Source organism: Sycon ciliatum, chromosome 4 (assembly GCF_964019385.1).
Source record: "Sycon ciliatum chromosome 4, ocSycCili1.1, whole genome shotgun sequence".
Taxonomy (NCBI): domain Eukaryota; kingdom Metazoa; phylum Porifera; class Calcarea; order Leucosolenida; family Sycettidae; genus Sycon; species Sycon ciliatum.
The window spans coordinates 6,171,678-6,199,147 of record NC_088646.1 but is presented as its reverse complement, the minus strand read 5'-3'; the positions used below and the strand labels follow the sequence as shown (position 1 = coordinate 6,199,147).

The 27,470-nt window shown below is 48.3% G+C and overlaps 1 protein-coding gene across 6 annotated transcripts; it reads left to right on the top strand.

Annotated features, from left to right (window-relative positions):
- The first annotated feature begins 95 nt into the window (after nt 1-95).
- On the top strand, nt 96-22,514 carry LOC135814130 (PAN2-PAN3 deadenylation complex subunit pan3-like). 6 transcript variants are annotated; one of them, XR_010553157.1, is made up of 20 exons: nt 96-388; nt 767-789; nt 2,746-2,786; nt 3,278-3,354; nt 4,145-4,203; nt 4,902-5,018; nt 6,268-6,333; nt 7,622-7,747; nt 11,694-11,745; nt 13,355-13,428; nt 13,627-13,717; nt 14,010-14,126; nt 15,361-15,664; nt 16,123-16,210; nt 16,662-16,795; nt 17,312-17,438; nt 17,677-17,741; nt 17,910-18,048; nt 21,437-22,114; nt 22,211-22,514. XR_010553157.1 is itself a non-coding variant. In XM_065327195.1 (19 exons), exons 1-19 carry the CDS (start codon nt 301-303, stop codon nt 21,638-21,640), a joined length of 1,995 nt encoding a protein of 664 aa, XP_065183267.1. In that variant the 5' UTR covers nt 96-300; the 3' UTR covers nt 21,641-22,204. The 6 variants fall into 6 exon arrangements, 1 of the variants encoding a protein (XP_065183267.1); XR_010553156.1 differs by having other exon boundaries at nt 4,899-5,018; nt 22,283-22,514; XR_010553155.1 differs by having other exon boundaries at nt 4,899-5,018; nt 22,259-22,514.
- The last annotated feature ends 4,956 nt before the right edge of the window (nt 22,515-27,470 follow it).

Genomic DNA, 27,470 nt, shown 5'->3' with positions numbered 1-27,470 from the left:
TGCACGTGGCGAGTGCATTGTTTCATCGCAAATTTTTGCACCAAATCGCAAAGAGAAATTTTCTTTTTCGTTACATTGACTTCAAATAATTTTTGCTTTGCTTTGTAGCTGGCTTGGTGGCATGCTCACCAGTACCACCCTTGGAGTCTGAGTACTTGTAATGGATTCGTGATGTGTTTGTTGAATGTCGACCAGCCTCTTCTTGCAACACAAATGACCATAGCTCTCCGTTCATTACTGGCTACTGGTGTATTTTTCGACGCACCTACTTTGACGACAATTGTGTAATTCAGCACCAGAATGAGTCGTAGAACATGTCGTTACTTTGCTCAGTCAGGGTATTGCTTTTACGGCGACGCCTGCCAGTTTCTTCACGACTCAAACGGAGGTAAGCTTAGGCGGCGATGTTGGTCGGTGGTAGACCTAGTAATCTCAAGCGAACCTTTTGGCGAGAGATCTGTACCAGTATTTCCAGCAGGAGAAAATTGTTCGCCAACAGAAGCCAGATGTTATTATATCTTCAACAGTTAGGGCAGTCAAATTCTGAGTTGAAATTTCTAATGGTGATTTGATTTCCGATTTCTGTGAGTCAGTGTAGGTGTGACTGAAACCGTCGGAAGTACGGCTGGTTCCGATGCTTCGCCTATTATCACTGTATGGCATTTGCATTTTATCAATTGTGACGTGACTTGGCGCTGGTTGTTCTATTTATTGCGTGTGCCAATACTCATTAGCTGTGCTTTGCTGTTGTATTCGTGTGTCATAGGTACAAGCAATACTCCTACTGAAGTGAGTGCTCTGCTGGTCTGTGTATGAATTATAATGCAATCTGGTCACAAACCTTTTAATTAATACATGGAATCAGTCAGTAATCACTGATGAACCGTCAAGACACTGCCGCATTGGATTTCATTTGAGTGTGCATTCCCCGTGAGCTTGACATGTGTATCACCGCGATTTAGTACATGATTGTACTGCTATCACATCAGCGCCACGAGGCACAGTAAGCACCCTGGCCCATGTGGGTTCCTGTGGCAAGTCCTGACAGATGCAGTTTTCATCCAGGAGCTCCATGAAAACTTGATGGAGTTCTTGAAGAGTTTGTTCACAGAATGGTCATGTGGCTGGTCAATGGAGGTGCAGCAATGGAGGTGCAGCAATGGAGGTGCAGCAACCAGGAATCATTACTTTGCTCGCGTTGCAAACGGTTGAAAGTATGGCTGCTGTTTCAGGGCTGACGTGAGGACAGTACTGATCATGCACAATCAAACCATGCTGGTTCTCTTTCTTGATGTCCTTTGTCGGCCAAATGTTCAGCAGACCTGCTGCCATTCAGCCATTGACTGATGCCTGTAGCGACATGTTTTCCGGGATTCGTAACTTGCCGCTTACTGTGCTAGCAAGCACATCGTTCCGCTCCTTCAGGACAATAAGGACAGGCAGCTTAATGCCATGCACAGCAGCGGCGAAACAGCGAGACCTTTCTTTTCAGCCCGGCTTGTCTTAGAGCGCACCATGCGTTCACCACGAACAATGTTCGTTTTCCTGGATGGCATATCAAACCGGCTCCCGGTATGATTCGTATCAGTGGTATCACCTGGTGCAACTTCATCACCACTTCGCCCAGGCACGATTTTTCTACAGTAGAAAAAAAAGATGACAAAGCAAGGTACCTTCTTAAAGATCTGCATCTTCAAGATGTATGTACGAAATCTACAAAAAAAACGCAGCACTAATATGGTAAATAGTTTTCTTGAGACAAAAAATGCGATCACACTTTGGAAAAGTTCAAACGTCCGGCACCTCGCAAGCAGCATTTTCGAAGAAGACAAATTCTACAAATTCTTTCAACATCTTCTCGTCGGGTGGAATACACCCCACATCATGATTGTCTTGATTCAAGTTCGGGTAAATCTGAGCAATCCGTTCCTTTGCATTTGTTGGAGCATCCTGAATGTCCTGTGCAGTGTGCACTCAGACGATTGGTTTTTTTCCATTTGTCACTTGTATGTAGTGCTAAATTATTGAATGTTTAGAAGCTGTCTCAATAGTACTTATATAATTGAAGTGTTGATGTTCACACAAAGGAGCTTTATGCACCTTTTTGTCATTCCTTCTATGTGTATGATATCACGCATTTTACCGTTGTTGTTTCTGGCTACTCTTCTGTCTGCTGTTTTATCACGTCTCTGCTGTATTAAATTCATTGTTCTCATTCAATTTCTTTATTGGCTGTAATCCACCTGATAGGAAGGTGTGTGGAATTTTTTCCCAAGAATGTTGCTGGTACTGTTTTTGGCCAATATTGCGTATTGCTAATGCTGCCCAAGCAGTTATTGACATCAAGTGTGGTGACTCTTGGCGAAGTTTATAATGCTTTGTAGACTCCCGAGCAGGGGTTTTTTGGCATCGTGTGAATGCTCCAACTCCTTTGCAACGTGAGTGAGGAGCGAGTAACAGGACTAGGAGCAAGGTGGTGGCAGTGGGACTGGCGCTAGAACGTTTCTGCTGGGTTGGTCAGGTTGATGGAGAGAACAATGGGAGCACTTCAGTGGTACACAAAGCCAAACTGTTACCGTGCTACCGAGACATCTCCTGATGAAGAGAATTTTGATCGGTTTTGTAGTTAGCACCTCCCATCATGGGTGTAGGCGAGAACATTGAACATAAGTTTTGCAAAGTGAAAGATGAAACTGTGGATGCATTCAAGCTCGCTCTTTCTGTGTGTTTACTCCTTTTTTTTAGGCTGCCAACGGTTCTTCCAAACCTAGACAGTTTCAGGAAAGGTAAATTTCACTGTCATTTTGGTTTATTAATTCGTTCAATTAGGTGTGTTTATTTTGATTTGACGCAGCGTGTAACATGCTTGTTCTCCTATGGTTGGTAAATGTTCTCAGTGTTGCTTGAGTGGAAGAGTGGAAGTGTTCTTTTTCTTCTACTTTTGAAGTATTACCATTGAGAACATCCCACAGAGTGATCAATATTCAACAAAAGGCAAGTGAGTAGCTTCTCTAACTGACAAGAGTGGTGAAATGTGAGGCTGGACTCTAGGTGTTATACCCAACAACAGAGATGAGGAAAGAAGAAGCAGAGCATTTTGTAATGTAGCTCATACTGTGCTCTGGCACATTTGCGGCAACACAATCGCTCAAGATGTGGAAAGAGGAGAAGAAACTTTCAAGAAAGTGCTGAAAACACGCCACCTTCGTCTTTGTTCATTGTGCAATTAAGTAGCAGGTGGTGAAGTCGCGTGTCTTTTCTTCTTGCCTGTTCTTAGTGACTCACCAAGCTCTTTAAGTGCGTCAGCTTCTCAGGCTAGCTATGCTGCAAAGGCTGCTGAATTGCCCTTGTCAGGTCAGTTTGTGGTAACCCCATTTGCCTCTCTCTCTCTCTCTCTCTCTCTCTCTCTCTCTCTCTCTCTCTCTCTCTCTCTCTCTCTCTCTCTCTCTCTCTCTCTCTCTCGTTGTAGTCCTGCTGTATGAATCTATTGTTTATAGTATGGTAAAAATGCGAATGGCTTCACCCATTGCGCAATGACACAGTTTGTACTAGGAACACCCTACACTACCCTGACCTGGGGGTGCTTGTCCAAGGTGTTACCTTACTCCATCGCCATTTGTGCACAACGTACCTGGCCCGTCACCTGTCGATTAGTATCTGTAATTATGGTGTTGGCCTTCAGTCGACGAGCGGTAGAGTCGAAGTGTTGACTTGTCCTCACAGCTGTGTTTAGTCGCTGGCTGACCGGTAGGATCCAACTTACATTTCTAGCGGTCTGCTTCAGTAGAGGAGTGACGGGGTGAAGGCTCACTTTCACGATTGTCTTCAGTCGCTGACAGAGCGGTGCAAGCATCCGACTCGTCCTTGTGGTCTTCTTCGGCCAGAGACTGGTGAGGGGTAGCAGCTGGCCCGACCGTAGAGGGAACAACAGTTTGTGACTTGTACAGCAAAGTAGAAGCAATTTCTGTGATAAGAGGCTGTTGCAAATTGACCAGGACAGCGCAACCGTGCAGGAGGTATGAATTAACGAAACACAACAACAAATAATAAATAGTAGGCCACAAGAGAAAAGAGGACTACAGTGGTTATTAAAGGAACGTGGGTCCTTCATTCACCCTTATTTGGTGTTCTGTGCTGCTCTCAGGTGTCACATCTGGTCTTAGTGATCTTGATCTGGCTGGTTCTGATCCCACAGCTGGACACGTAAGCTCCTTGTGTGTTTGTGGCTTAGTTTATGTTGATGTTTGATTGAACCGTGTTCATGAGCGTGTCTACTCGATCATTTAGACAAGAATAGTGTAGTAGCCAAGGCCAGTGCATTCCAAACCCGGTTGATGATGGGCGTAGCGAAAATCCCAGCAACTACAACCCTGCATGACGTGTGCCAGTGCTTGGGAAACATTTAGTCATGTCTGTAGATACCCATCGGGTTCTGTACCTGTCGCTGTGCTGCCACTACTAGACACGTGTGTGTACCGTGAATTCTATTTTGTTATTGAAACAAAAAAAATGCTTCCTGAGTTTGATGTAAGTTGGATTCAGAGTCTTTGACGAACTGTGTTTGTGTGTGTGGGTGCGTGGATGCATGCATGTGTGGGTGCGTGGATGCATGCATGTGTGGGTGCGTGGATGCATGCATGTGTGTCTGTTGTTTGGGCATGTGCACGTACAGTCAACTTCGCTTATAACGACACTCGGCGGGGCATCACAAAGGTGTCCTTATTCGCGAAGTGTCGTTATACCCGAAGTCTCATTATATGTATTACAGTGGGATGGGACTTTGCTCTGGGCATGGACATTCTGTCGTTATTCGCGAATTGTCGTTATATCCGCAGTCGTTATTAGCGAAGATGACTGTATGTGTGTTTACGCCTATGCTCTTCATGTTATTGTCGCAGCAGGAGTCCATGGGTGGAGAATTGCCGTCCGGACCGACCACTGCTGGCATGGCCACCACGTCAATGGTGACAATCGGTGATGCACGCTATGATGAAGAGCAAGACGAGGATGGCCAACAGGTAGGCTGACCGCCGCCGCCGCCAGTATTGGCCACACTAGTATACCAGGAGCAGAGTGGGAGAGTGACAGAGAGCTTGATGATACCGTACTTCCTCACATATAAGCGCATGCGCTTACAAGCGAAAATCTGCTGCAACAACTTTTGTGTGTGTAAACATATCCAGGTAGAAGCACATGCGCGTGTATGTGCAATAAAGGTTTGTCTGTGTCCTAAACAATGGTGTTATCACAATGCTTAGTACTGTATTCAGCTCCTGGGTGTTTCACCAATCGTATAGAAGCACATGCGCTTATAAATGGGGTGGGGTGCGCTTTATATCCGGAGATAAGCCCGTGCGCTTATATGTGCGGAAGTACGGTAGGTGCATCCGGGAGATAAACTTTGGCTGAGAGAAGTATCTTTTTTCCCTTTCCCATCCCCTCAACTAGGGAATATTAGAAGTAATCTTCTTTAGTAGATACAATTGGGTGAACTCACCCATTCCACAATACTCTGCAAATGGGTGAGTTCACCCAATTGTATCTACTATGAAACTGCAGGAAGCCTCCAAACTTCTTCTCAATCTTCTTTAGGTTAATGAAAAATTGAAGACAACACTGCAGCTGTACTTATGGTTGATTAATATGGTGGTAAAGACACACCTGGCAATATGGCGGTAAATACACGCCTGCCCACACACGCTCTCTAGGCTGCAAAGTTCTGGCCCAGAGCTCTCCTTCTCACCACCACCATCAGTTCGCGCCTGGCGCCTAGTCCATAAGTACAGCTGCAGTGGTGTCTTCAACTTCATTCTCCCGAGTCAAGCTCCGTAAGAAGACATCCAAGAAGAAGATTGCCTGTGTCATCTTCTATGTGCCATGCCCTACCTGATGTACCGGCCTGCTATTTCGGATACCGCCAACCATGCATCGACTTGGCGCCAGGCGCGAACTGATGGTGGTGGTGGTGAGAAGGAGAGCTCTGTGCCAGAACTTTGCAGCCTAGAGAGCGTGTGTGGGCAGGCGTGTATTTACCGCCATATTGCCAGGTGTGTCTTTACCACCATATTAATCAACCATAAGTACAGCTGCAGTGGTGTCTTCGACTTCATTCTCCCGAGTGAAGCTCCGTATGAAGACGTGTAAGAACTAAGAAGATGACTGCCTGATGAGTCCAGCGGGGACGAAACGTATGTCGCGATCGAGCTATGTCGTTGCTGTGTCATCTTCTTTAGGTTGTTTTCTATCTATTTGTTCTTTACTCTGCAGGCAGCTGCTCTACTACCACACATGGATCGGGGAACCACCTACTTTGTACCCTTGGAAGAGGAAGAGGTAACAATAGTGCTGCTGCTGCTGCATGATGGCCTGTTGATTGTGAAGTTGTGATGCTAATTCTTGATTGCTTGTGGGTACTAGTATTGGCTGTAGTAGAATAATTAATGGTTATCGCCCCTCCCCCGAGACACACACACCATAGCACTGTAGAATGGGGTTCCATTTTTGTTGTTTTGCCATGTGATTATGCAATCACCATTGTGAAACGAGGGTTGCCTGCTGCTCCTCGTTGATAGTATTAAAAAAATTCAAGCCCATCTGCTACTGCTAGCTGCCAGAACTGATGATGACACTGCGATCGCCACCTCCAACTGCTGAGGTGCTTCGTGCCTGTACGCTGTGTAGCACCACCACAGCTTGGTCCGCCCTGCGTTGCCCCGGCATCGTACTCTCGTACACAGCCCATGCTGCCGCACTCTCGCGTGGTGGCCTTCGTGAGTATGTCTTACACCATTTGCGCTTGCCACGCGCTTATGCGGCCCATGCTGGGTCCTCTATTTTCTGTCTTCCTGCCCGCGGCCCACCTTACCTGGTGAGCTCTCGCGCCTTATTTTCCATATAAGCATGGTGGTGTCTGTTATCGTGGGTCCGATGGCCACCGGGGACTTCGCCTTTTCCATACGTGATATGCATTTCTCCGCCATACCGCCTGTCTCTGCCTGGCACTGTACTAGTCGATATAGTCCTTTCCCCGTACCGCCTTGTTGCAGTTTTATCTTGCATGCCTGCTCGGTGAGTACTATGCATTGCCGCTTGGCTGAGACTTAGCACGCGCGCTGCAGCTGGAGCCCTTTCGTGCCACGAAAGGACCTGCTTCCTAATATAGAGACTAGGCACCATGCATGAGCCCTGTCTGCCGTACTCCTTGCATTAATACTACGACTCGTAGCACTACAACCTTCATGCAAATATGGGGTAGTCTCGCCTGTGGGCGTACTAGTGCTCATGGTGCAACCTGGGCTTTCCCTAGTACGGTTGCCCGCCATTGCATGCCAGACACCCCCATTGTTGCGCGCCTAGCCACGCGCGTGGCTTTTGCCTGCTGCTCGGTTGTCCGCGATAACTACGGTTTGCCGTGCGCTGCAAACCTACATTTTAGCGACTCGCCATTTCGAAAATATTCATTTTCTCAATTTGTTATCCCTTTTTCCTAATTTGGGGCGTCACTACCACCACATTGCACTCTTGTCCTAAGGTTGGAAAATGAAAACTACTGGAGATATATGCACATGTCAGTAACATTGTCGCCTGGTTTCTTTTCCTTCTTTTTTTCAACCAAATGTAGCCTGGGACGGTCGGTTCCAACATTCCAACCACGGTCTTTCCTGGAGCGCCGCCTTTCCTGCAAGCTCTGGGTGTCAAGGCTGACGATGGACCAAAGTCCTACTTTGCATCGTCGGAAATAGCCGAGGTACGGGCTGCTTCATTGTGTGCTCTGTATGCCTTTCATCTGCATATCAACAAGTGTGTGTGCAAATGTGCGCGCGTGTATGTTCGCGCGTGTGTTCGTGTGTGTGTTCACGTGTGTGTGTACCGTATTTTACCGGTTGTAAGTCGACCCCCCTATCTGGAGGTCTCAATTCTGCGTTATAATGTTTTCACCCAAAGAAGCACTACTAACCACCTCCTGCTACTAACACATCAACAAATCATGTAAACATTCCTTATTGGAGGATATAACGTCCCAATCCTTGAAAAAGGCCAATAAACTGGCAAAAATGTATAAACATGGTGCACTCGTGCATGCAGTGCAGGTCATTTTTTTGTAAGATACTGATAGTTCCCGGTTGTAAGTCGACCCCCACCCTTTCTCCTTCTATTTTAAAGGGGAACTCCGGTCCAAAATCACCCCCATTTTTTATTGCGGAATCCATTAGAGTATGTCGTAAGTGGTAGAATGGCGAAAACCGGAAGCTTCTACGACAAGGATAACATACCTAAATTACCAATTGCAATTTTCCATATTTGGCACGAGGCGGCCCCCGCCCACCCTGTGACGTAAAACGTTCTCAGTGACCTCCAAATTTTTTATTCAAATGGTACATGGTAGACCTGCAGAAATTTTGAAAAAGGTATTCACTGTTTTTCTTCAATCAATAACCCTTGTACTAGTATTCATTCGATCATCATGTTGGAGGAAGAGGAGACCACGGGAGGTGTGGAGGTGGACGCCACTTTGGATTCAACAACACCGAGGCCTTTTAGGTTCGAGCCGAAGCGCGCATCAGCGTCTGCGAAACTGTCTACAAGTAATATTTCTGAGACTACAAAACAGATGAACGTGAAGAGAACGCTTTGGTTGCAAGTGCTCGCGTGAGAAGCACTGCTTGATGCCGTTGCGGACAATGCAGCATGATGTGGAGCGAGGTCGAGTCGACTTGTTGCTGGGAGGTTCCTGCAGCTTTCAGTAAACGCGGCGAGCAGGAAGGGCTGCAGTGCGTCACGCAGCACTCAGAGTTTGCTGTTGTTTGCCTGCAAAAATCAGTGCTCGAGGTGGCATTGCTTTCCTTCGAAGAATTTCGGGCAAGGTGTGGACCGTGGTCAAACAGGTGAGGATACACTGAATCGGTTTCATTATTTCCTTTCTTTCCATGTTTCATGTACCGGTACAAAGTAGATGGGAAGTGTTGTGCAATGATTTTGTGTACAGTATTCAAATTCACCAACTTCCATCACACAATCATGAAGTTCTATTGCACCCATGCCAATATAATTATACTGGTACAACGATGTCTTTCATTCATACTATTCCTAGCACTGTAAGTGTTTCAACTGTGTGTAAAAGTGATGTAAATTTGAAAAAAGGCCAAAGTGTCTTTAGTATAGTAGCCCATAGAAATATTAATTCGAATCCGAAACTATTTACACTGAAACTATTTACTTTTACACAATCATGAAGACACTCGTGGTATGTGTATCTACATCTCTCCAACTGTTTTGTGCAGGATTTGGAGACATGTGGCGTATAGACAATACACATGGTTCACCCATGGATACTTTGGACGCAAGCAGCGGCGTGTGATACCGTCTTGCGTGGTATGGAAGATAAAGCAGCTGTACCAGAAGCCAATGCAGATGCGCACTGGGGCTTTGAGGAAGCAGTTGGACATGATGATGATGATGATAATGCTTCTTGGCCTGGTTGACGTTCACATAATCATTGGTACATGTGCATGCAGAATGTAGAAAACAGTTGACAGACACGATTTATAACTATTCTTGACTCGGGCAATATTTGTGTTTTCGGGTGGGCGCATGCTTTGCACCAATGCAGCTGCATGAACAATCTGGTAAAGTTGACAGATACAATGGCACAAGACTGTACTGTGTTCGGGAGCATGGGGTTGTGCCGGTGCCGTGGCGAATGCCGAGAATGGTTGTATGCACATCGTTCAACAGGTCCTTCAAGAAGTTGCAGGACATTGTCGTGCAGCTTCTTGGCCACTTTGTGCTCTTGGTGTATTCCAGCCTGTACCTGAGCACACCCTCCTTGGTTTTGGCGTGCGCTCTCCCTATATTGGCATTGTGGGACAGACATGCCGACTGTACCCGTGCTCTCATGCCATTGTACGAAAAGTGGACACGTCTTGGTGCCCACTTCAGTATGACAGCATGGAAATTTTCCAGACTACAAATCATACTGTACCTTGTATTTGTGGCAGTGTAGCTGCAACCGGAAAGTAACGCAATGGAAACTTACAGATAAAGAGAACCGAAATAACACACATGATAACGTTCCATGTACATTACATCAATTCTCGACTTCACTGACTAGGATTTTGAGTAGAGGACTTTGAGTAGGACTGTAGTCGTTTAGAGCTACGTTCTGGACGGCACAAAATCATGCCGTTCACTTACCTCATCGTGCTCACGTTCCTGGAAGTAAATCGAAGATGGTCTGCTTTTGCTGGCAGCAGAGGTAGAGGAGCTACTAACTATTAGTATGACATGCACCGCCAAGTTTCAGGATGGCAGAGACCCTGGCTTCAAGCGTCGCTGCTGCTTCTGCTTATAGCCACCAATGCTTTGTGCAACTCTTGTTGGAAATCTCTTTCATAGCATATCTCAGTGAAATGCTCAGTGCAGACACGATTATTTTTCGTCGGAGAAAAATCCTTCCAACATACTCTCCATAGCCAAGCTGTCGTCAGGTTCGCGTCAGCCAGAGGAAAGCCATGCTACGACAGCCCGCAGGCGCCTCTTTCTTCGTGACATTGTTGCATCCAGAGACGCAGCAGCGAGTCGTGACAATAAATCGGGCATGGCACAGAACAACAAGCACTTCAACAATGGCCAAGGACTTTTCATTCTTGCTTCAATTATTTGAAAAATTCATCTGAGTGGACCGGGCTGAGAACGTTTTACGTCACAGGGTGGGAGGGGGCCCCCTCGTGCCAAATATGGAAAATTGCAATTGGTAATTTAGGTATGTTATCCTTGTCGTAGAAGCTTCCGGTTTTCGCCATTCTACCACTTACGACATACTCTAATGGATTCCGCAATAAAAAATGGGGGTGATTTTGGACCGGAGTTCCCCTTTAAGTCGTAAAAGGTCGACTTACAACCGGAAAAATACGGTATGTGTCTTATACTTAGATGTGGGTTGGCATTGGGCATGTTTGATTCCACATTGGGCATGTTTGATTCCACATTGGGCATGTTTGATTCCACATTGGGCATGTTTGATTCCACATTGGGCATGTTTGATTCCACATTGGGCATGTTTGATTCCACATTGGGCATGTTTGATTCCACATTGGGCATGTTTGATTCCACATTGGGCATGTTTGATTCCACATTGGGCATGTTTGATTCCACATTGGGCATGTTTGATTCCACATTGGGCATGTTTGATTCCACATTGGGCATGTTTGATTCCACATTGGGCATGTTTGATTCCACACAGTTCCGTTCATTCTAGAAATCTATGACGCTTTCACCGTTCGACTGCACAGATTTCTTCAACAGAATCCAATTCCGCCAATTCCAAAATGAAGGCAGAATTTCTAGTTCTCCCACCTGAGTTTATGCACTTGATGTATGCTTTCTTGACACCATGCTTGTCTGCTAAATATCAAGGTGTGATTTCTAGCAATGCATGTGGGGACAACGACGATATGCGTACTAACAATTTTAGTGCTGTAATTAGGTGTTGCTCCTCAAACTTTCGTTTCTTTTTTTGTTCTTTAGTTCTAATTTGTTCTTCAGTACAACGGTGGTTCCTGACGAGTGTTATACGAATCCTTTTTTTGCATTGTTCTTTCTCAATTCGTTCGCTGTCTTTTTTTGCACCATTGCACATTATCCCCCGTGGGTAGACAGACTAAGTACAGTCTTTCCTCTTCTCTGTGCTTCAGGAATTAGCTAAGCGGCAGATGCTAAGCTTTGCGCAGCCAGTCCCTGATGATGGTAAGCAACCCCGGCGTAGTGCATGCAAGGAGTAATTTACTTTACGGCTGAGAGAAATATTCAAATTACTCGGATATTCAGAGTAAGCTAGGCTAGAAAGGAACATTGTTATATGCGGAGGTGCCGGAAATTTCCAAGAACGTTAATATATCCACGGGAGGTGTCGGCAGCCTTGGATTCGAAAACCAGGTTGTCTGCACCTGCACCTTCTCCCTCTCTACTCAGAATCACCGTCAGCGGGAAGCTACTCGCTAAGTCGCTACCCATAGGCACCTATGTGTTCTAATGAAGATATGTGTTTTTTTCAATACTGTACAGGCAGAAAATTTCGTCGGTCAATAATTTCGTCCAACTCCAAAGAAAGGGATTTCGTCCGGTTGAAAATTTAGTCCATGGACTATAACAGTGCATAGAAACGCTGGACAAATCGACATTCGTCCGTCATTTAATTTAGTCCCAAAGCTCCTTGGACGAAAAAGGCGAAATTAAATTCCAGACGAATATTTTTGCTTGTACAGTATCTTGAAGGACGCTTCACGTAGCTTCATTGCACTTGAATAGTTTGCAGGTAACCTGCCTATACACAAGAGAGCACTGCATTTCACACAAACCCATTAGTAGTATTGTTTCAGTGCTCTCTTGAGTGTAGGCAGGTTGCCTGCAAACTATTCAAGTGTTTTTTTTCCTTTTTCTCTTAATTTCATCTTTGCTCTCGGTCCGTGGTTGAATTCACCCTCACTTCCTTGTATTGGTTATGTTCATTATATGCCATCAAGCACCGACACTATTAACCCTTTGTGGACGGACTGTACGAGTTTCGATCTAATAAGATCGAAAGTCTGCAGGCGGTAAAATCTTCGTAACTCCATCGTTTCTTGAGCAAATTCCATAATCGAAGGGTCTACGTGGTAGCGGAAACTCCAAGCTGTCCAATGCAATAATCGCCGAAGAGTTACGATGTCGGACGCCAGAGATATCGCACGCCGTATTCTTACCTCGGCAAATTCAAATTTTTGATCGATCATTTCGCCATTTTGGGGGAAAACCCCTTTTCGTGTGCTCTTTGAGCGACTGAGCACATGATAATGACGTAGCCGGCTGAAGTTTGAATCGTCTCAAACAGATTTGAGCGTTCTGCGATGAAGGAGAGTGGAATGGCGTTGATGGGACGAATTGGCTTGCATATCAGGCTTGGAGACGACTTTGCTGTGTTACCGCGCCTGATTTGTGGCGGCCGGATAATGGAGATTGGTACCCTGGCGTTGCTCTCGTCAAGAGCTTTCCAATGAGCCCTTGATTGTGAAAATCAAGTGAAGGACACCAAAGTTATGACATGGTAAAGTTGAAAATTGTACAGACATCTTGTAATTCTGGTGCGTACTGTGCTAGTAATCCGTCCATAAAGGGTTAAAATAATACGTCATTTCAAGGATAACATTGCCTTTGCTACAGCCCGTAAATCACTGAGTTTACCAGGTCTCGTGTTTCAGGATACGTACACGGTATGATTCATCTCTACATGGGGCTTGGCCGCTTGACACTATCTTTTATTTCTGGCTATTAAACGGTGTGTTCTATATGTCCTTTGTTCACTCTTGCATGTGCACAGAGCCAGTCGCCGAGGTCGAGCAGTACAATCAGCTGTACCGACTTGAGCCGCTGGATCATCCATCTACGAAGCAGGTAGGCTTGACACTGTGCTTACTGCCGTATTGCCGTACAAGTATCTACCGTAGAGTTCTTAACGTCAGTTGTGTGGCACTTGCTGCTCGGGCATTCACCATTGGGCTGATACAGTGCTGACACTTTCACTTTCTTTGCATTCTTGTCGTCTTTGTCAAGTTCTGACCGCGTGTGTGTTGTGTGTTGGTGTCTTCGCAGTTTTCTTCGCGCCTTTTTCACTTTCCGTCGAACTGCTACAAGGCATTGTCTGTTCGAGATGGACAGCCATACTGCTTACGGCATATCATAGGTAAGGAAGGACAAATAACCGTGTGTGTGTGTGTGTGTGTGTGTGTGTGTGTGTGTGCGCGCGTGCGTGCAATGGTAGAATTCTGCCCATGCTGTCCTTTTAATTTTCATAGGTACTGCAATTTGCTGCTGGGTTGAGCGCGTGTGTGTGTGTGTGTGTTGGTTTGTTAGGAGGAAGATTGTAGCCCCAACTCAAGTTGTGATGCCTAACTTTGCTTGGTTGCTGTCATCGTGTCTGCCATGTGTGTGTGTGTGTGTGTGTGTGTGTGTGTGTGTGCCTGTGTGTTGACTAGGCTATCGTCTGTCCAGCACAGCATCAATGGTTCTAATCGAGAAGTGGAGAAAGCTGAGTCACCCAAACGTGTGCGCACTGCGCGAACTCTTCACCACTAAAGCTTTTGGTGATAGCTGTAAGTCCATGTGATAGCTGTAAGTCCATGTGATAGCTGTAAGTCCATGTGATAGCTGTAAGTCCATGTGATTGCTGTAAGTCCATGTGATAGCTGTAAGTCCATGTGATTGCTAGCCTCTTGCTAATGTAGTACAGTGTACAGTCAACGTCCTGAATAACGACCTCGGGTATATCAACTCGCGAATACGCACACAATCTTCAGACCGTTTGACTGCATACGTTTAACCTCCCGAAAAACAACTCGCAAGTAACGGCATTTTTTCTCATGCACGATCGAGGATCACTATTCGCAAGGTTGACTGTGCATGTACATGTATTTGGTATGTTTGTGAGGATGCTAGTGTTTTGGTGATGACTGTACACCTGCGTGGCTGCACCACTGCTTACCAATGTCGTACTAGCCAATGGTTTTGAAAACTGCACTTACGCTCATCTGTTGGCTGCTGGATTGTGTTTGGTCATTTTAGGAGGGTCCTGGCGATAGCCATTACTTGCCCTTTATTTTTCTTTTAACCCTTTGTGGACGGACTGTACGAGTTTCAATCTAATAAGATCGAAACTTCGTAACTCCATCGTTTCTTGAGCAAATTCCACAATCGAAGGGTCTACGTGGTAGCGGGAACTCCAAGCTGTCCAATGCAACAATCGCCGAAGAGTTACAATGTCGGACGCCAGAGATATCGCACGCCGTACTCTTACCTCGGCAAATTCAAATTTTTGATCGATCATTTCGCCATTTGGGGGGAAAATCCCTTTTCGTGTGCTCTTTGAGCGACTGAGCACATGATAATGACGTAGCCGGCTGAAGTTTGAATCGTCTCAAACAGATTTGAGCGTTCTGCGATGAAGGAGAGTGGAATGGCGTTGATGGGACGAATTGGCTTGCATATCAGGCTTGGAGACGACTTTGCTGTGTTACCGCGCCTGATTTGTGGCGGCCGGATAATGGAGATTGGTACTCTGACGTAGCTCTCGCCAAGAGCTTTCCAATGAGCCCTTGATTGTGAAAATCAAGTGAAGGACACCAAAGTTATGACATGGAAAAGTTGAAAATTGTACTGACATTTTGTAATTCTGGTGTATACTGTGCTAGTAATCCGTCCATAAAGGGTTAACATCACCTGACTGTTGCTCTCTCTCTCTCTCTCTCTCTCTCTCTCTCTCTCTCTCTCTCTCTCTCTCTCTCTCTCTCTCTCTCTCTCTCTCTCTCTCTCTCTCTCTTCGTCTTGTAGCGCTTGTGTTCATCCATGACTACCGTCCGGGTGCCGAGACAATGCTGCAGCGCTACTTCAACAGCCTGGGAGGACCAGCAGCTAATCCAAGCGACGATGAACGACATCACATGGCGCGCAGTAGTACTCCGGCTACACAGGCACAGTCCTCTAGTTCAAGCCCTGTTCTCTCCCCTGGCTTGAAGGAGCCTATCATCTGGAACTTTGTCATACAGCTGGCATCAGCTGTTCGAGCAGTTCATAACGCAGGCCTGGCTTGTCGTGTGATACACCCGAGCAAGATCTTAGTGACTGGAAAGTCCAGGTATGTTCCCGTGTGTGTGGTAAGGTGTGTGTGTCTGTCTGTCTGTCTGTCTGTCTCACTCTGTCTGTCTGTCTGTATCTTATTCTACACTACACTACCTGCCAACTACTTCCTCCTGATCATTAAAATCGCTGTCTGTATATATTTTGCTCATAGAACTGCGACAATTTTATTGAAGCGGAGGAAGTATGTTCATTTCCCAAACCACTACATGTACTGCATATCACGTTTCATGCCTACTAATACTCAGTGTGTAGAATGGCCCATTTGCCTCACACTTGTCTTACTCATAGTCTGCTGCTACATTTCTACATTGTGGCATGACTTGCAAAGTGTGATCTGCCCCTGCTGTATTTGAGTCATGTTACACGTATAGCCATTGGAACGAACTCAACGAAGATATGTTGAGGCTTGGGTGGTAATGCTTTGTGTATGTTGGTGTGTCTGTGCTGAATTAGACTTCACCTCAGCGGTGTTGGTATCATGGACATTCTCACGTTTGACATAGGACACACTGATCAGAGCGCGCTCATGCAGCAACACCAGGTTTGTGCCAGTTCGAAGCTTTGTGTGTGTGTGTGTGTTTATGTGTGTTGTGTGTGTTGTGTGTGTTGTGTGTGTTTATGTGTGTTTATGTGTGCAGAGATTGTGTAATTTTTCCCTAAACAATTCATTGTACAAAATATGGGAATGCGGTTGATCAGAATAATCCAGATGGCTAGCACTCCCTTTCCTTGAGAATTCGATAGTGAAGCCTGACTGATCCCCCTCTGTTTAGTTCTTTGAACTTCTTTCTAATCGGCTGCCCTGGCTCCTGGACCTACTCAAAGTTCCCTTGGCATCACAGGAAGCATGGAGCCAGTTTATTCTGATCCGCATGCCGTTTGTCCGTCAAGGCAGGTCCGAACCAACACCATGGTTCTTCTTTCAGATTTGGCCATTCTACTAGTATTTGATCTGGAATGATTTCTGCTGTGCACAAATGTTTGCCGTGCAGCAAGAGGACTTGACAGCGCTGGGAGGCCTAATCCTGTGCCTGACATGTAACTCCATACTGGCTGTTCAGAGTCCACATGCTGCCATCGACATGTTAGGCCAGCATTATAGCGGAGATCTCAAGAACATTGTCATGTGAGTCTGCTGCTGCTGCATGTTTGCCTGCCCGTCTGTGTGACTGTACCTTCAACAGTCTGTTAGGGTGAAGAAGCTCAGCCAACTTGCTATGGTGTGTGGAATTATGGAATTTAGCTTCCATTAGCCAGCCATGCAATGGTTGAATCGATTGTGTCCTGATCCTTCCGAAGTTGGTTGTGTTTCTCAACACAATTGTATAGTCGATGGCAACACGGATGTGCAAACTTTACTTATCTGTTTATCCTTCCTCTACACAACCTGCTCACCTTTGCCACCATGCACTGTGTGTGTGTGTGTGTGTGTGTGTGTGTGTGTGTGTGTGTGTGTGTGTGTGTGTGTGTGTGTGTGTGTGTGTGTGTGTGTCTCTCTCTCTCTCACTCTCACTCTCTCTATCTCTCGCTCTCTCTCACACTCTCTCACACACTCTCTCTCTCTTATTGGTGCATGTACACATGGATATCCATCCGCTCCTTATCTGTGCATATATCGGTCTCATGTTCTGCCCATTCTTAGATATCTACTGAATCCCCAGCTGAACCGCTCAATAAACAGCATCATGCCAATGATTGGTGCTCGTTTCTTCGGTCATCTCGATGCTTTGGTGTGTCAGGTTGATGTACTGGAAGTGGAGCTAATGAAGGTAAGCTTGTCCTTGTTGTGGCTGACGAATACTGCCTCTGTGTCTAGGTATGTGTGGGTGTGTGCGTGTGTGCATGCATGCATGTTCCTTTGGGTGGGGTTAGCCTGTCTATTCTTAGGTGCATATGTTTGTACTTTCTTGTCTATCACTTCATTGTTTTCCCTTTCTGTCCTTGTGTATTCCTGTAGTGGACAGTGTAGTTCTTGAATAGTTTTGCGTCCCGTGCTTTCTTGTCCAGGAGCTTCAAAACGGGCGCCTGTTCCGTTTGCTGTGCAAGTTTGGCTTGATCAACGAGCGCCCTGAGTAAGAACTTTGTGTGTCACATGGACGTCTGCCTACACCAAATTTTGCAACCACATGCCTTGTATCCCCCTTTTTGGGGTTAGCTGTAGTGTCATATCAAGCTAGTTCTAACTCATTACTCCATGGCTAGTATGTAAGTGGTTGTGTTGGCGTGCGTTTGTTTCTTAGGTTTGCCATGGATCCGCAGTGGTCGGAGACTGGCGATCGCTATCTGCTCAAGCTATTCCGAGACTATCTCTTCCATCAAGTCAACAGCGATGGCATGCCTTGGTTCGATCTCTCTCACATTGTTCACTGCCTGAATCAGGTGAGAGCCGGCATGGTACTCAGCATACAGCAGTCTCTTCCACAGAGGCATAGCTGGCATAAAGCCTGGTTTGACACCAGTCCTGTTGGGTGTTTGGCACATAACCATGGCTTTGTTGTGATGGTATGCATGGAAGTACATGTACAGTTGTGCCAAGCGAAATCCCACCCAAAGTGCTTATTTAATATTTGCCACCATGGACTAGCATTGGCGTGGAAGTGGGACGACTGTTGCTGGACGTACACATGTACAAATACAGTAATGTACCAGTAATCGGAACTGATCCAGGGCATTGGCTTACAGTGGACTCATACGCCCAAGAACGTGGCACCCAAGAACGTCCAGGCTGGAAATCGAAGAACGCCCCAGCCTGGATTTAAGAACGAACTCCACGATTTTTAAGAACGTGACATTTTCTTGTCCGGGTACACGAAAAACAGGTCCGCAACCAAAAACTCTTGTCTGGTCCTCGCGAAAACATCATCCGGGCCCAGTGCAGCGCTACATACTACACGTGCATGTAAAGTGTACAACCGGTAGATCTACATGTAGCGCAAAGTGCATTGTACATGAGCGTCACGGGTCATGTTGGACGCGTAAGAACGCGAAATAAGAACGTAGCCTGGGGCGCTGAAAAATAAGAACTTTGCTAGGCTGGCCCTCTGAAACCGCGTTCTTGGCCGTACGAGTCTACTGTAGTACAATTTTCTCGGATTTCTCCCAGCGCAACCGTACCTGCACAACCCACCGGATTTGAGTTTTGAGCCTGACCCTCGTATAGACTTGTACTGGGAACAAACCGGTTTGCTATGCAGCACTTGATGGTACAGTCGACCTACCCTTATAACGATATTTGCGTCAGACCAAGAAATATTGTTATAAGGGTAATATTGTTATAGGGGTAACTGGTTCATTTCATACACATACGTCATAATGCATGGATTTTGTTCATTTTTTACACTCTTCATAGCATAAAAACTGACACATCATTTTACATGCACATTATGTACACAGCAAGGTGCCCACTGGTGCCCCTGTTGCATTTCGTCGTGTCCCAGCGACATATCAAGTGAAGCTTGCCTTACCTGGATAGTGGGCTCTACATATTCCCTGCTAGATATTGTTATAAAATGGAAAATGTCGATTGGTCAGCCCATTTTATATTGTTATAGGGGTACAGTCGACATACCCTTATAACGATATTCGCGTCAGACCAAGAAATATTGTTATAAGGGTAATATTGTTATAGGGGTAACTGGTTCATTTCATACACATACGTCATAATGCATGGATTTTGTTCATTTTTTACACTCTTCATAGCATAAAAACTGATACATCATTTTACATGCACATTATGTACACGGCAAGGTGCCCACTGGTGCCCCTGTTGCATTTCGTCGTGTCCCAGCGACATATCAAGTGAAGCTTGCCTTACCTGGATAGTGGGCTCTACATATTCCCTGCTAGATATTGTTATAAAATGGAAAATGTCGATTGGTCAGCCCATTTTATATTGTTATAGGGGTAATATCGTTATAGCAATATTGTTATAGAGGTAAGGCCACACTTTGTTTTTTCTATGTTTCTCGTCGGCATATTTTAACAAAAGGTATGCGGGCGGGCGGAAAAAAAACAAAAGCCAAGGAAAAAACAAGAACAATTTCTACTGAAAACTGTATACATTTTACATGTATACGCGTGATTCATTCAAGACACTGTATAAACCATTACCATGATTACTACATTGTACAATCATGTACATGTAGTCCCAGACATGATTGCACTACATTATCACATCAGCCCACGAATATCAGGCAAACTGCAACAATGAGAGTATAACGTTTGATGAATACGAGATGGCGAAGAGAACAAACATTTATCTGCTATCGCATCAACAAACGCTTTCCCACTTGTCATTTTTGGTGTTGTTACTTCAACGTTCTTGTGTCCGCTTATCAAACTCTTGTCTCCACGCTGTTCATCTTTTCCTCGCCATGCGTCTATTGCTTGGATTTTCTGCCCACAACATCGTTCCACAGGCGCCAGTTGCCACGGAACGCTTCCGACTTACGGTATTTCTGGGACCCACAAGGCTCAGGCAATGAACGACTGAAAGCTTCGTCATGGCAGCCTTATCGCAGAGAACGGATAGGACGGGGAGCGCTCCTTTGCTGCTGTGGTGCAAACGTTTACGATTTTGATTGACGCATCTAGCTGCTGCAGCAAGTGCAGTGTACATACATGTACGTAACGTAGTACACTGTATGAACTTTTTTTTTCTTCCGAAATTTCTGAAAACCTACGCGGGCGATGACGAGAAACATAGAAAAAACAAAGTGTGGCCTAAGGCATTGTATACACAAGTCAATGGAGTGATTTGGTTTGGCAGAAAAATATCGTTCTAAGGGTAATATCGTTATAGAGGTTATCGTTATAAGGGTAGGTCGACTGTAATATCGTTATAGCAATATTGTTATAGAGGTAAGGCATTGTATACACAAGTCAATGGAGTGATTTGGTTTGGCAGAAAAATATCGTTATAAGGGTAATATCGTTATAGAGGTTATCGTTATAAGGGTAGGTCGACTGTACCACAGCTTTCAATACACTGCTATCTGAGGCAGGCGTTTGGCATGCGTGATTTGTATGGCACTCGCCAAGGAAATGCTATGCTATGTGGGCCAGGACAGCAGACATCTCTGCCTTTGGGTGAGACTAACTTTCGGCCAGCACGACAAAAACTGTTTTTGCCTTTTTGACTTTTCGTTGAAGTCAGGTTCTGGTACTACAATGTACATGCAATGGCAAACAAATCAACAACTCAGCTTTTTTTCTTTTCATTTTGGACAATATTATTTTCACCCAAAGGCATGTACCTAAAGTACCGCGAGAGCGCTCCACCATCTCGTTCTTTCGTGGTCGTATTGTGGAGGTGGTCTGCTGTCTGTAGGTCATATGACACGAACCTTGTACACATATTGCACGTTTTGCGGTCAATCGGTACCTTCGAGCGGACACAAGCACATTTCACATTAATAACAATGTATAGCCTGTACTGCTGCTGACTGTATACATTGTCACACTGAACTTTGCAAAACAAAATTTCGGCCGCAACAAATTTTCGGCCAAATGTGATCAGGCGGAAAATAGCCGAAAATAAATATGCGCCGAATATGTGTTGACTTACAGTACATGGTCGTGTCACACACATGTAGTACGCATGTAGTACACATGTAGTACGCATGTAGTACGCATGTAGTACACATGTAGTACGCATGTAGTACACATGTAGTACGCATGTAGTACGCATGTAGTACGCATGTAGTACGCATGTAGTACGCATGACTGTTGTCTTTTAAATCGTCTGTCTTTGGTTTGTTGTGCACAGCTGGATTCCGGGTCGCCAGCCAAGATCTGCTTGGAGTCGCGCGACGAGCAGTCAGTTATCATTGTGTCGTATCACGACTTGAAACAGTGCTTTGAGATGGCAGTGAAGGAGGTTAGCTCAGCCAGTGTGCAGCCAGGCATGGGTGATGAACTCGACCAGGTCATCCCAGACAGCACCGCTGATGCTAGCCTGCCGTACAATTAATGCAGCGCAGAGCCTGAAGACGGAAGACATGGGATTGTTACGATCAGGTCTTTGGAAGGATTGCAATGACAGTGCCAGGTCTTTGTTGCTACTACTCTAGCTACATGGTGTTTGATGATGGCTGTTGCTTCAACTCTCGGATCTACATGGTGTTTGATGATGGCTGTTGCTTCAACTCTTGGGTCTACGTGATATTGTACTTTGAAGAGGAAGGCAATGTACGGGTACGTCTCCCCGTTGGCAAGTGTTAAGAGGAAACGGATGTGACTGCTCCTATTGGCCTGTCCAACAGATACCTGTGTAGGTGTGTGTGTGTGTGTACGTGTGTATGTGTGTGTGTATGTGTGTGCGTGCGCGCGTGTGTGTATGTTCATGCGTGTGAGTGTGTGGGTGTTTGTGTGTGTGTGTGTGTGTGTGTGTGTGTGGTGTCTCATCAAACTCCTCCCTGCAAGTAGACTAGTTCTAGGTAAGATTGTTGCTGTATAGCTTGCTGTATAGCTTGCTGTATAGCTTGCTGTATAGCTTGCTGTATAGCTTGCTGTATAGCTTGCTGTATAGCTTGCTGTATAGCTTGCTGTATAGCTTGCTGTATAGCTTGCTGTATAGCTTGCTGTATAGCTTGCTGTATAGCTTGCTGTATAGCTTGCTGTATAGCTTGCTGTATAGCTGCTCTATTGTACATACAGACAGTATGTAAACGTATAGACAATGTGTATACATACAGACACTGTGTACTACTGAACACCATCATCCGCCCACCTTTGAGAGCTATAACTGTTGATCTTTGTCCGCATAGTGCTGTGCTGGGACCATCTTGTCCTGGCTAACTGTAGTGTAGTCATATTGACTTTGATCACTGGAATTCCAACCTATACATCTTCTCGGTGCGGTTGTGTGTGTGTGTGTCTGTGTGTGCATGCGTGTGGTTGTGTGAGTGTGTATAGTAATGGTGATCGTGGTGGTAGTGTTGGTGTGCGTAGAGAATGCATAATCAGAGCTGGCAAGTGTAGTTGCGCTTGCCGGGGCCTCTCAATGCAATCAGTGCTGCGGCCATTGCCCAGCTAGGTGCTGCTGCATGTAACTGGTATTGCAGGTGGTGACCCCTGCGTTTGCATCACAGCTCAGCGCATTATGACACAGCACTGATTTCTAGTACGCTGTGACCATTAACCAATGTAAACAGTAGCCAGTTGGACCAAGAGTAGACGAGCTCATAATACTCTTGGTTGGACCCATTTCACTCAGAATGCTGATATTAAGTGCAGGAGCAGACTATTACGATTTACGAGTGGCACGCAAACATATTATACAGGTAGTCATATACAGGTAGTCATATACAGGTAGTCGTAAAATACTACAAAAAAGTGTATTGTAGTACAGTGAAACCTGTCTATAATTAAAAGACGACCGCTCAAGGGGCCTTCAAAATGTGATCTCTGTTACCAGGTGGTCTCCTTATCCAGGGTCATTTGACTGGAAATAGCATCCCTTTGTCCTGGTTTCAGTGGTCTTCTTGGACAGGTGGTCGCCTTGACAGGTTTTACTGTAGTATACAACTCCCTGAACAAACTACATCATGTATCCGGGGCGGATGCAGAGATCTCTGTACTGTGTAGGGGGGGAGGGGGGATCCAGCTTACTGAGCCCAGACTGGCCATAGTGAGTTGCTGATACATGTTACCAAGAGTGCATAAACAATGTTTATGGACTCTTGATGTTACCAAGAGTTCATAACTCTTGATGTTACTGTACGTGTACATGCATAAGTTATGGTTTCCAGGAGTACATTTGCAAAATTGAGGGGTTTCCACGGAATCCCCCCTGTTGATGTGCTTTAAAAGAGAGGATTCGTCCCAGCAGCCGACAAGACACAAGCGTCCCAGCCCAGCCGACAAGACACAAGCGTCCCAGCCCAGCCGACAAGACACAAGCGTCCCAGCCCAGCCGACAAGACACAAGCGTCCCAGCCCAGCCGACAAGACACAAGCGTCCCAGCCCAGCCGACAAGACACAAGCGTCCCAGCCCAGCCGACAAGACACAAGCGTCCCAGCCCAGCCGACAAGACACAAGCGTCCCAGCCCAGCCGACAAGACACAAGCGTCCCAGCCCAGCCGACAAGACACAAGCGTCCCAGCCCAGCCGACAAGACACAAGCGTCCCAGCCCAGCCGACAAGACACAAGCGTCCCAGCCCAGCCGACAAGACACAAGCGTCCCAGCCCAGCCGACAAGACACAAGCGTCCCAGCCCAGCCGACAAGACACAAGCGTCCCAGCCCAGCCGACAAGACACAAGCGTCCCAGCCCAGCCGACAAGACACAAGCGTCCCAGCCCAGCCGACAAGACACAAGCGTCCCAGCCCAGCCGACAAGACACAAGCGTCCCAGCCCAGCCGACAAGACACAAGCGTCCCAGCCCAGCCGACAAGACACAAGCGTCCCAGCCCAGCCGACAAGACACAAGCGTCCCAGCCCAGCCGACAAGACACAAGCGTCCCAGCCCAGCCGACAAGACACAAGCGTCCCAGCCCAGCCGACAAGACACAAGCGTCCCAGCCCAGCCGACAAGACACAAGCGTCCCAGCCCAGCCGACAAGACACAAGCGTCCCAGCCCAGCCGACAAGACACAAGCGTCCCAGCCCAGCCGACAAGACACAAGCGTCCCAGCCCAGCCGACAAGACACAAGCGTCCCAGCCCAGCCGACAAGACACAAGCGTCCCAGCCCAGCCGACAAGACACAAGCGTCCCAGCCCAGCCGACAAGACACAAGCGTCCCAGCCCAGCCGACAAGACACAAGCGTCCCAGCCCAGCCGACAAGACACAAGCGTCCCAGCCCAGCCGACAAGACACAAGCGTCCCAGCCCAGCCGACAAGACACAAGCGTCCCAGCCCAGCCGACAAGACACAAGCGTCCCAGCCCAGCCGACAAGACACAAGCGTCCCAGCCCAGCCGACAAGACACAAGCGTCCCAGCCCAGCCGACAAGACACAAGCGTCCCAGCCCAGCCGACAAGACACAAGCGTCCCAGCCCAGCCGACAAGACACAAGCGTCCCAGCCCAGCCGACAAGACACAAGCGTCCCAGCCCAGCCGACAAGACACAAGCGTCCCAGCCCAGCCGACAAGACACAAGCGTCCCAGCCCAGCCGACAAGACACAAGCGTCCCAGCCCAGCCGACAAGACACAAGCGTCCCAGCCCAGCCGACAAGACACAAGCGTCCCAGCCCAGCCGACAAGACACAAGCGTCCCAGCCCAGCCGACAAGACACAAGCGTCCCAGCCCAGCCGACAAGACACAAGCGTCCCAGCCCAGCCGACAAGACACAAGCGTCCCAGCCCAGCCGACAAGACACAAGCGTCCCAGCCCAGCCGACAAGACACAAGCGTCCCAGCCCAGCCGACAAGACACAAGCGTCCCAGCCCAGCCGACAAGACACAAGCGTCCCAGCCCAGCCGACAAGACACAAGCGTCCCAGCCCAGCCGACAAGACACAAGCGTCCCAGCCCAGCCGACAAGACACAAGCGTCCCAGCCCAGCCGACAAGACACAAGCGTCCCAGCCCAGCCGACAAGACACAAGCGTCCCAGCCCAGCCGACAAGACACAAGCGTCCCAGCCCAGCCGACAAGACACAAGCGTCCCAGCCCAGCCGACAAGACACAAGCGTCCCAGCCCAGCCGACAAGACACAAGCGTCCCAGCCCAGCCGACAAGACACAAGCGTCCCAGCCCAGCCGACAAGACACAAGCGTCCCAGCCCAGCCGACAAGACACAAGCGTCCCAGCCCAGCCGACAAGACACAAGCGTCCCAGCCCAGCCGACAAGACACAAGCGTCCCAGCCCAGCCGACAAGACACAAGCGTCCCAGCCCAGCCGACAAGACACAAGCGTCCCAGCCCAGCCGACAAGACACAAGCGTCCCAGCCCAGCCGACAAGACACAAGCGTCCCAGCCCAGCCGACAAGACACAAGCGTCCCAGCCCAGCCGACAAGACACAAGCGTCCCAGCCCAGCCGACAAGACACAAGCGTCCCAGCCCAGCCGACAAGACACAAGCGTCCCAGCCCAGCCGACAAGACACAAGCGTCCCAGCCCAGCCGACAAGACACAAGCGTCCCAGCCCAGCCGACAAGACACAAGCGTCCCAGCCCAGCCGACAAGACACAAGCGTCCCAGCCCAGCCGACAAGACACAAGCGTCCCAGCCCAGCCGACAAGACACAAGCGTCCCAGCCCAGCCGACAAGACACAAGCGTCCCAGCCCAGCCGACAAGACACAAGCGTCCCAGCCCAGCCGACAAGACACAAGCGTCCCAGCCCAGCCGACAAGACACAAGCGTCCCAGCCCAGCCGACAAGACACAAGCGTCCCAGCCCAGCCGACAAGACACAAGCGTCCCAGCCCAGCCGACAAGACACAAGCGTCCCAGCCCAGCCGACAAGACACAAGCGTCCCAGCCCAGCCGACAAGACACAAGCGTCCCAGCCCAGCCGACAAGACACAAGCGTCCCAGCCCAGCCGACAAGACACAAGCGTCCCAGCCCAGCCGACAAGACACAAGCGTCCCAGCCCAGCCGACAAGACACAAGCGTCCCAGCCCAGCCGACAAGACACAAGCGTCCCAGCCCAGCCGACAAGACACAAGCGTCCCAGCCCAGCCGACAAGACACAAGCGTCCCAGCCCAGCCGACAAGACACAAGCGTCCCAGCCCAGCCGACAAGACACAAGCGTCCCAGCCCAGCCGACAAGACACAAGCGTCCCAGCCCAGCCGACAAGACACAAGCGTCCCAGCCCAGCCGACAAGACACAAGCGTCCCAGCCCAGCCGACAAGACACAAGCGTCCCAGCCCAGCCGACAAGACACAAGCGTCCCAGCCCAGCCGACAAGACACAAGCGTCCCAGCCCAGCCGACAAGACACAAGCGTCCCAGCCCAGCCGACAAGACACAAGCGTCCCAGCCCAGCCGACAAGACACAAGCGTCCCAGCCCAGCCGACAAGACACAAGCGTCCCAGCCCAGCCGACAAGACACAAGCGTCCCAGCCCAGCCGACAAGACACAAGCGTCCCAGCCCAGCCGACAAGACACAAGCGTCCCAGCCCAGCCGACAAGACACAAGCGTCCCAGCCCAGCCGACAAGACACAAGCGTCCCAGCCCAGCCGACAAGACACAAGCGTCCCAGCCCAGCCGACAAGACACAAGCGTCCCAGCCCAGCCGACAAGACACAAGCGTCCCAGCCCAGCCGACAAGACACAAGCGTCCCAGCCCAGCCGACAAGACACAAGCGTCCCAGCCCAGCCGACAAGACACAAGCGTCCCAGCCCAGCCGACAAGACACAAGCGTCCCAGCCCAGCCGACAAGACACAAGCGTCCCAGCCCAGCCGACAAGACACAAGCGTCCCAGCCCAGCCGACAAGACACAAGCGTCCCAGCCCAGCCGACAAGACACAAGCGTCCCAGCCCAGCCGACAAGACACAAGCGTCCCAGCCCAGCCGACAAGACACAAGCGTCCCAGCCCAGCCGACAAGACACAAGCGTCCCAGCCCAGCCGACAAGACACAAGCGTCCCAGCCCAGCCGACAAGACACAAGCGTCCCAGCCCAGCCGACAAGACACAAGCGTCCCAGCCCAGCCGACAAGACACAAGCGTCCCAGCCCAGCCGACAAGACACAAGCGTCCCAGCCCAGCCGACAAGACACAAGCGTCCCAGCCCAGCCGACAAGACACAAGCGTCCCAGCCCAGCCGACAAGACACAAGCGTCCCAGCCCAGCCGACAAGACACAAGCGTCCCAGCCCAGCCGACAAGACACAAGCGTCCCA

Bases quoted from the DNA above. Each gene is read 5' to 3' on its own strand.
- LOC135814130 (XM_065327195.1), top strand. From the start codon at position 301: ATGAGTCGTAGAACATGTCGTTACTTTGCTCAGTCAGGGTATTGCTTT. The intron at 389-766 runs GTAAGCTTAGGC...CGTGTGTCATAG, and splicing joins TCTTCACGACTCAAACGGAG to GTACAAGCAATACTCCTACT. The intron at 6,334-7,621 runs GTAACAATAGTG...AACCAAATGTAG, and splicing joins TACCCTTGGAAGAGGAAGAG to CCTGGGACGGTCGGTTCCAA.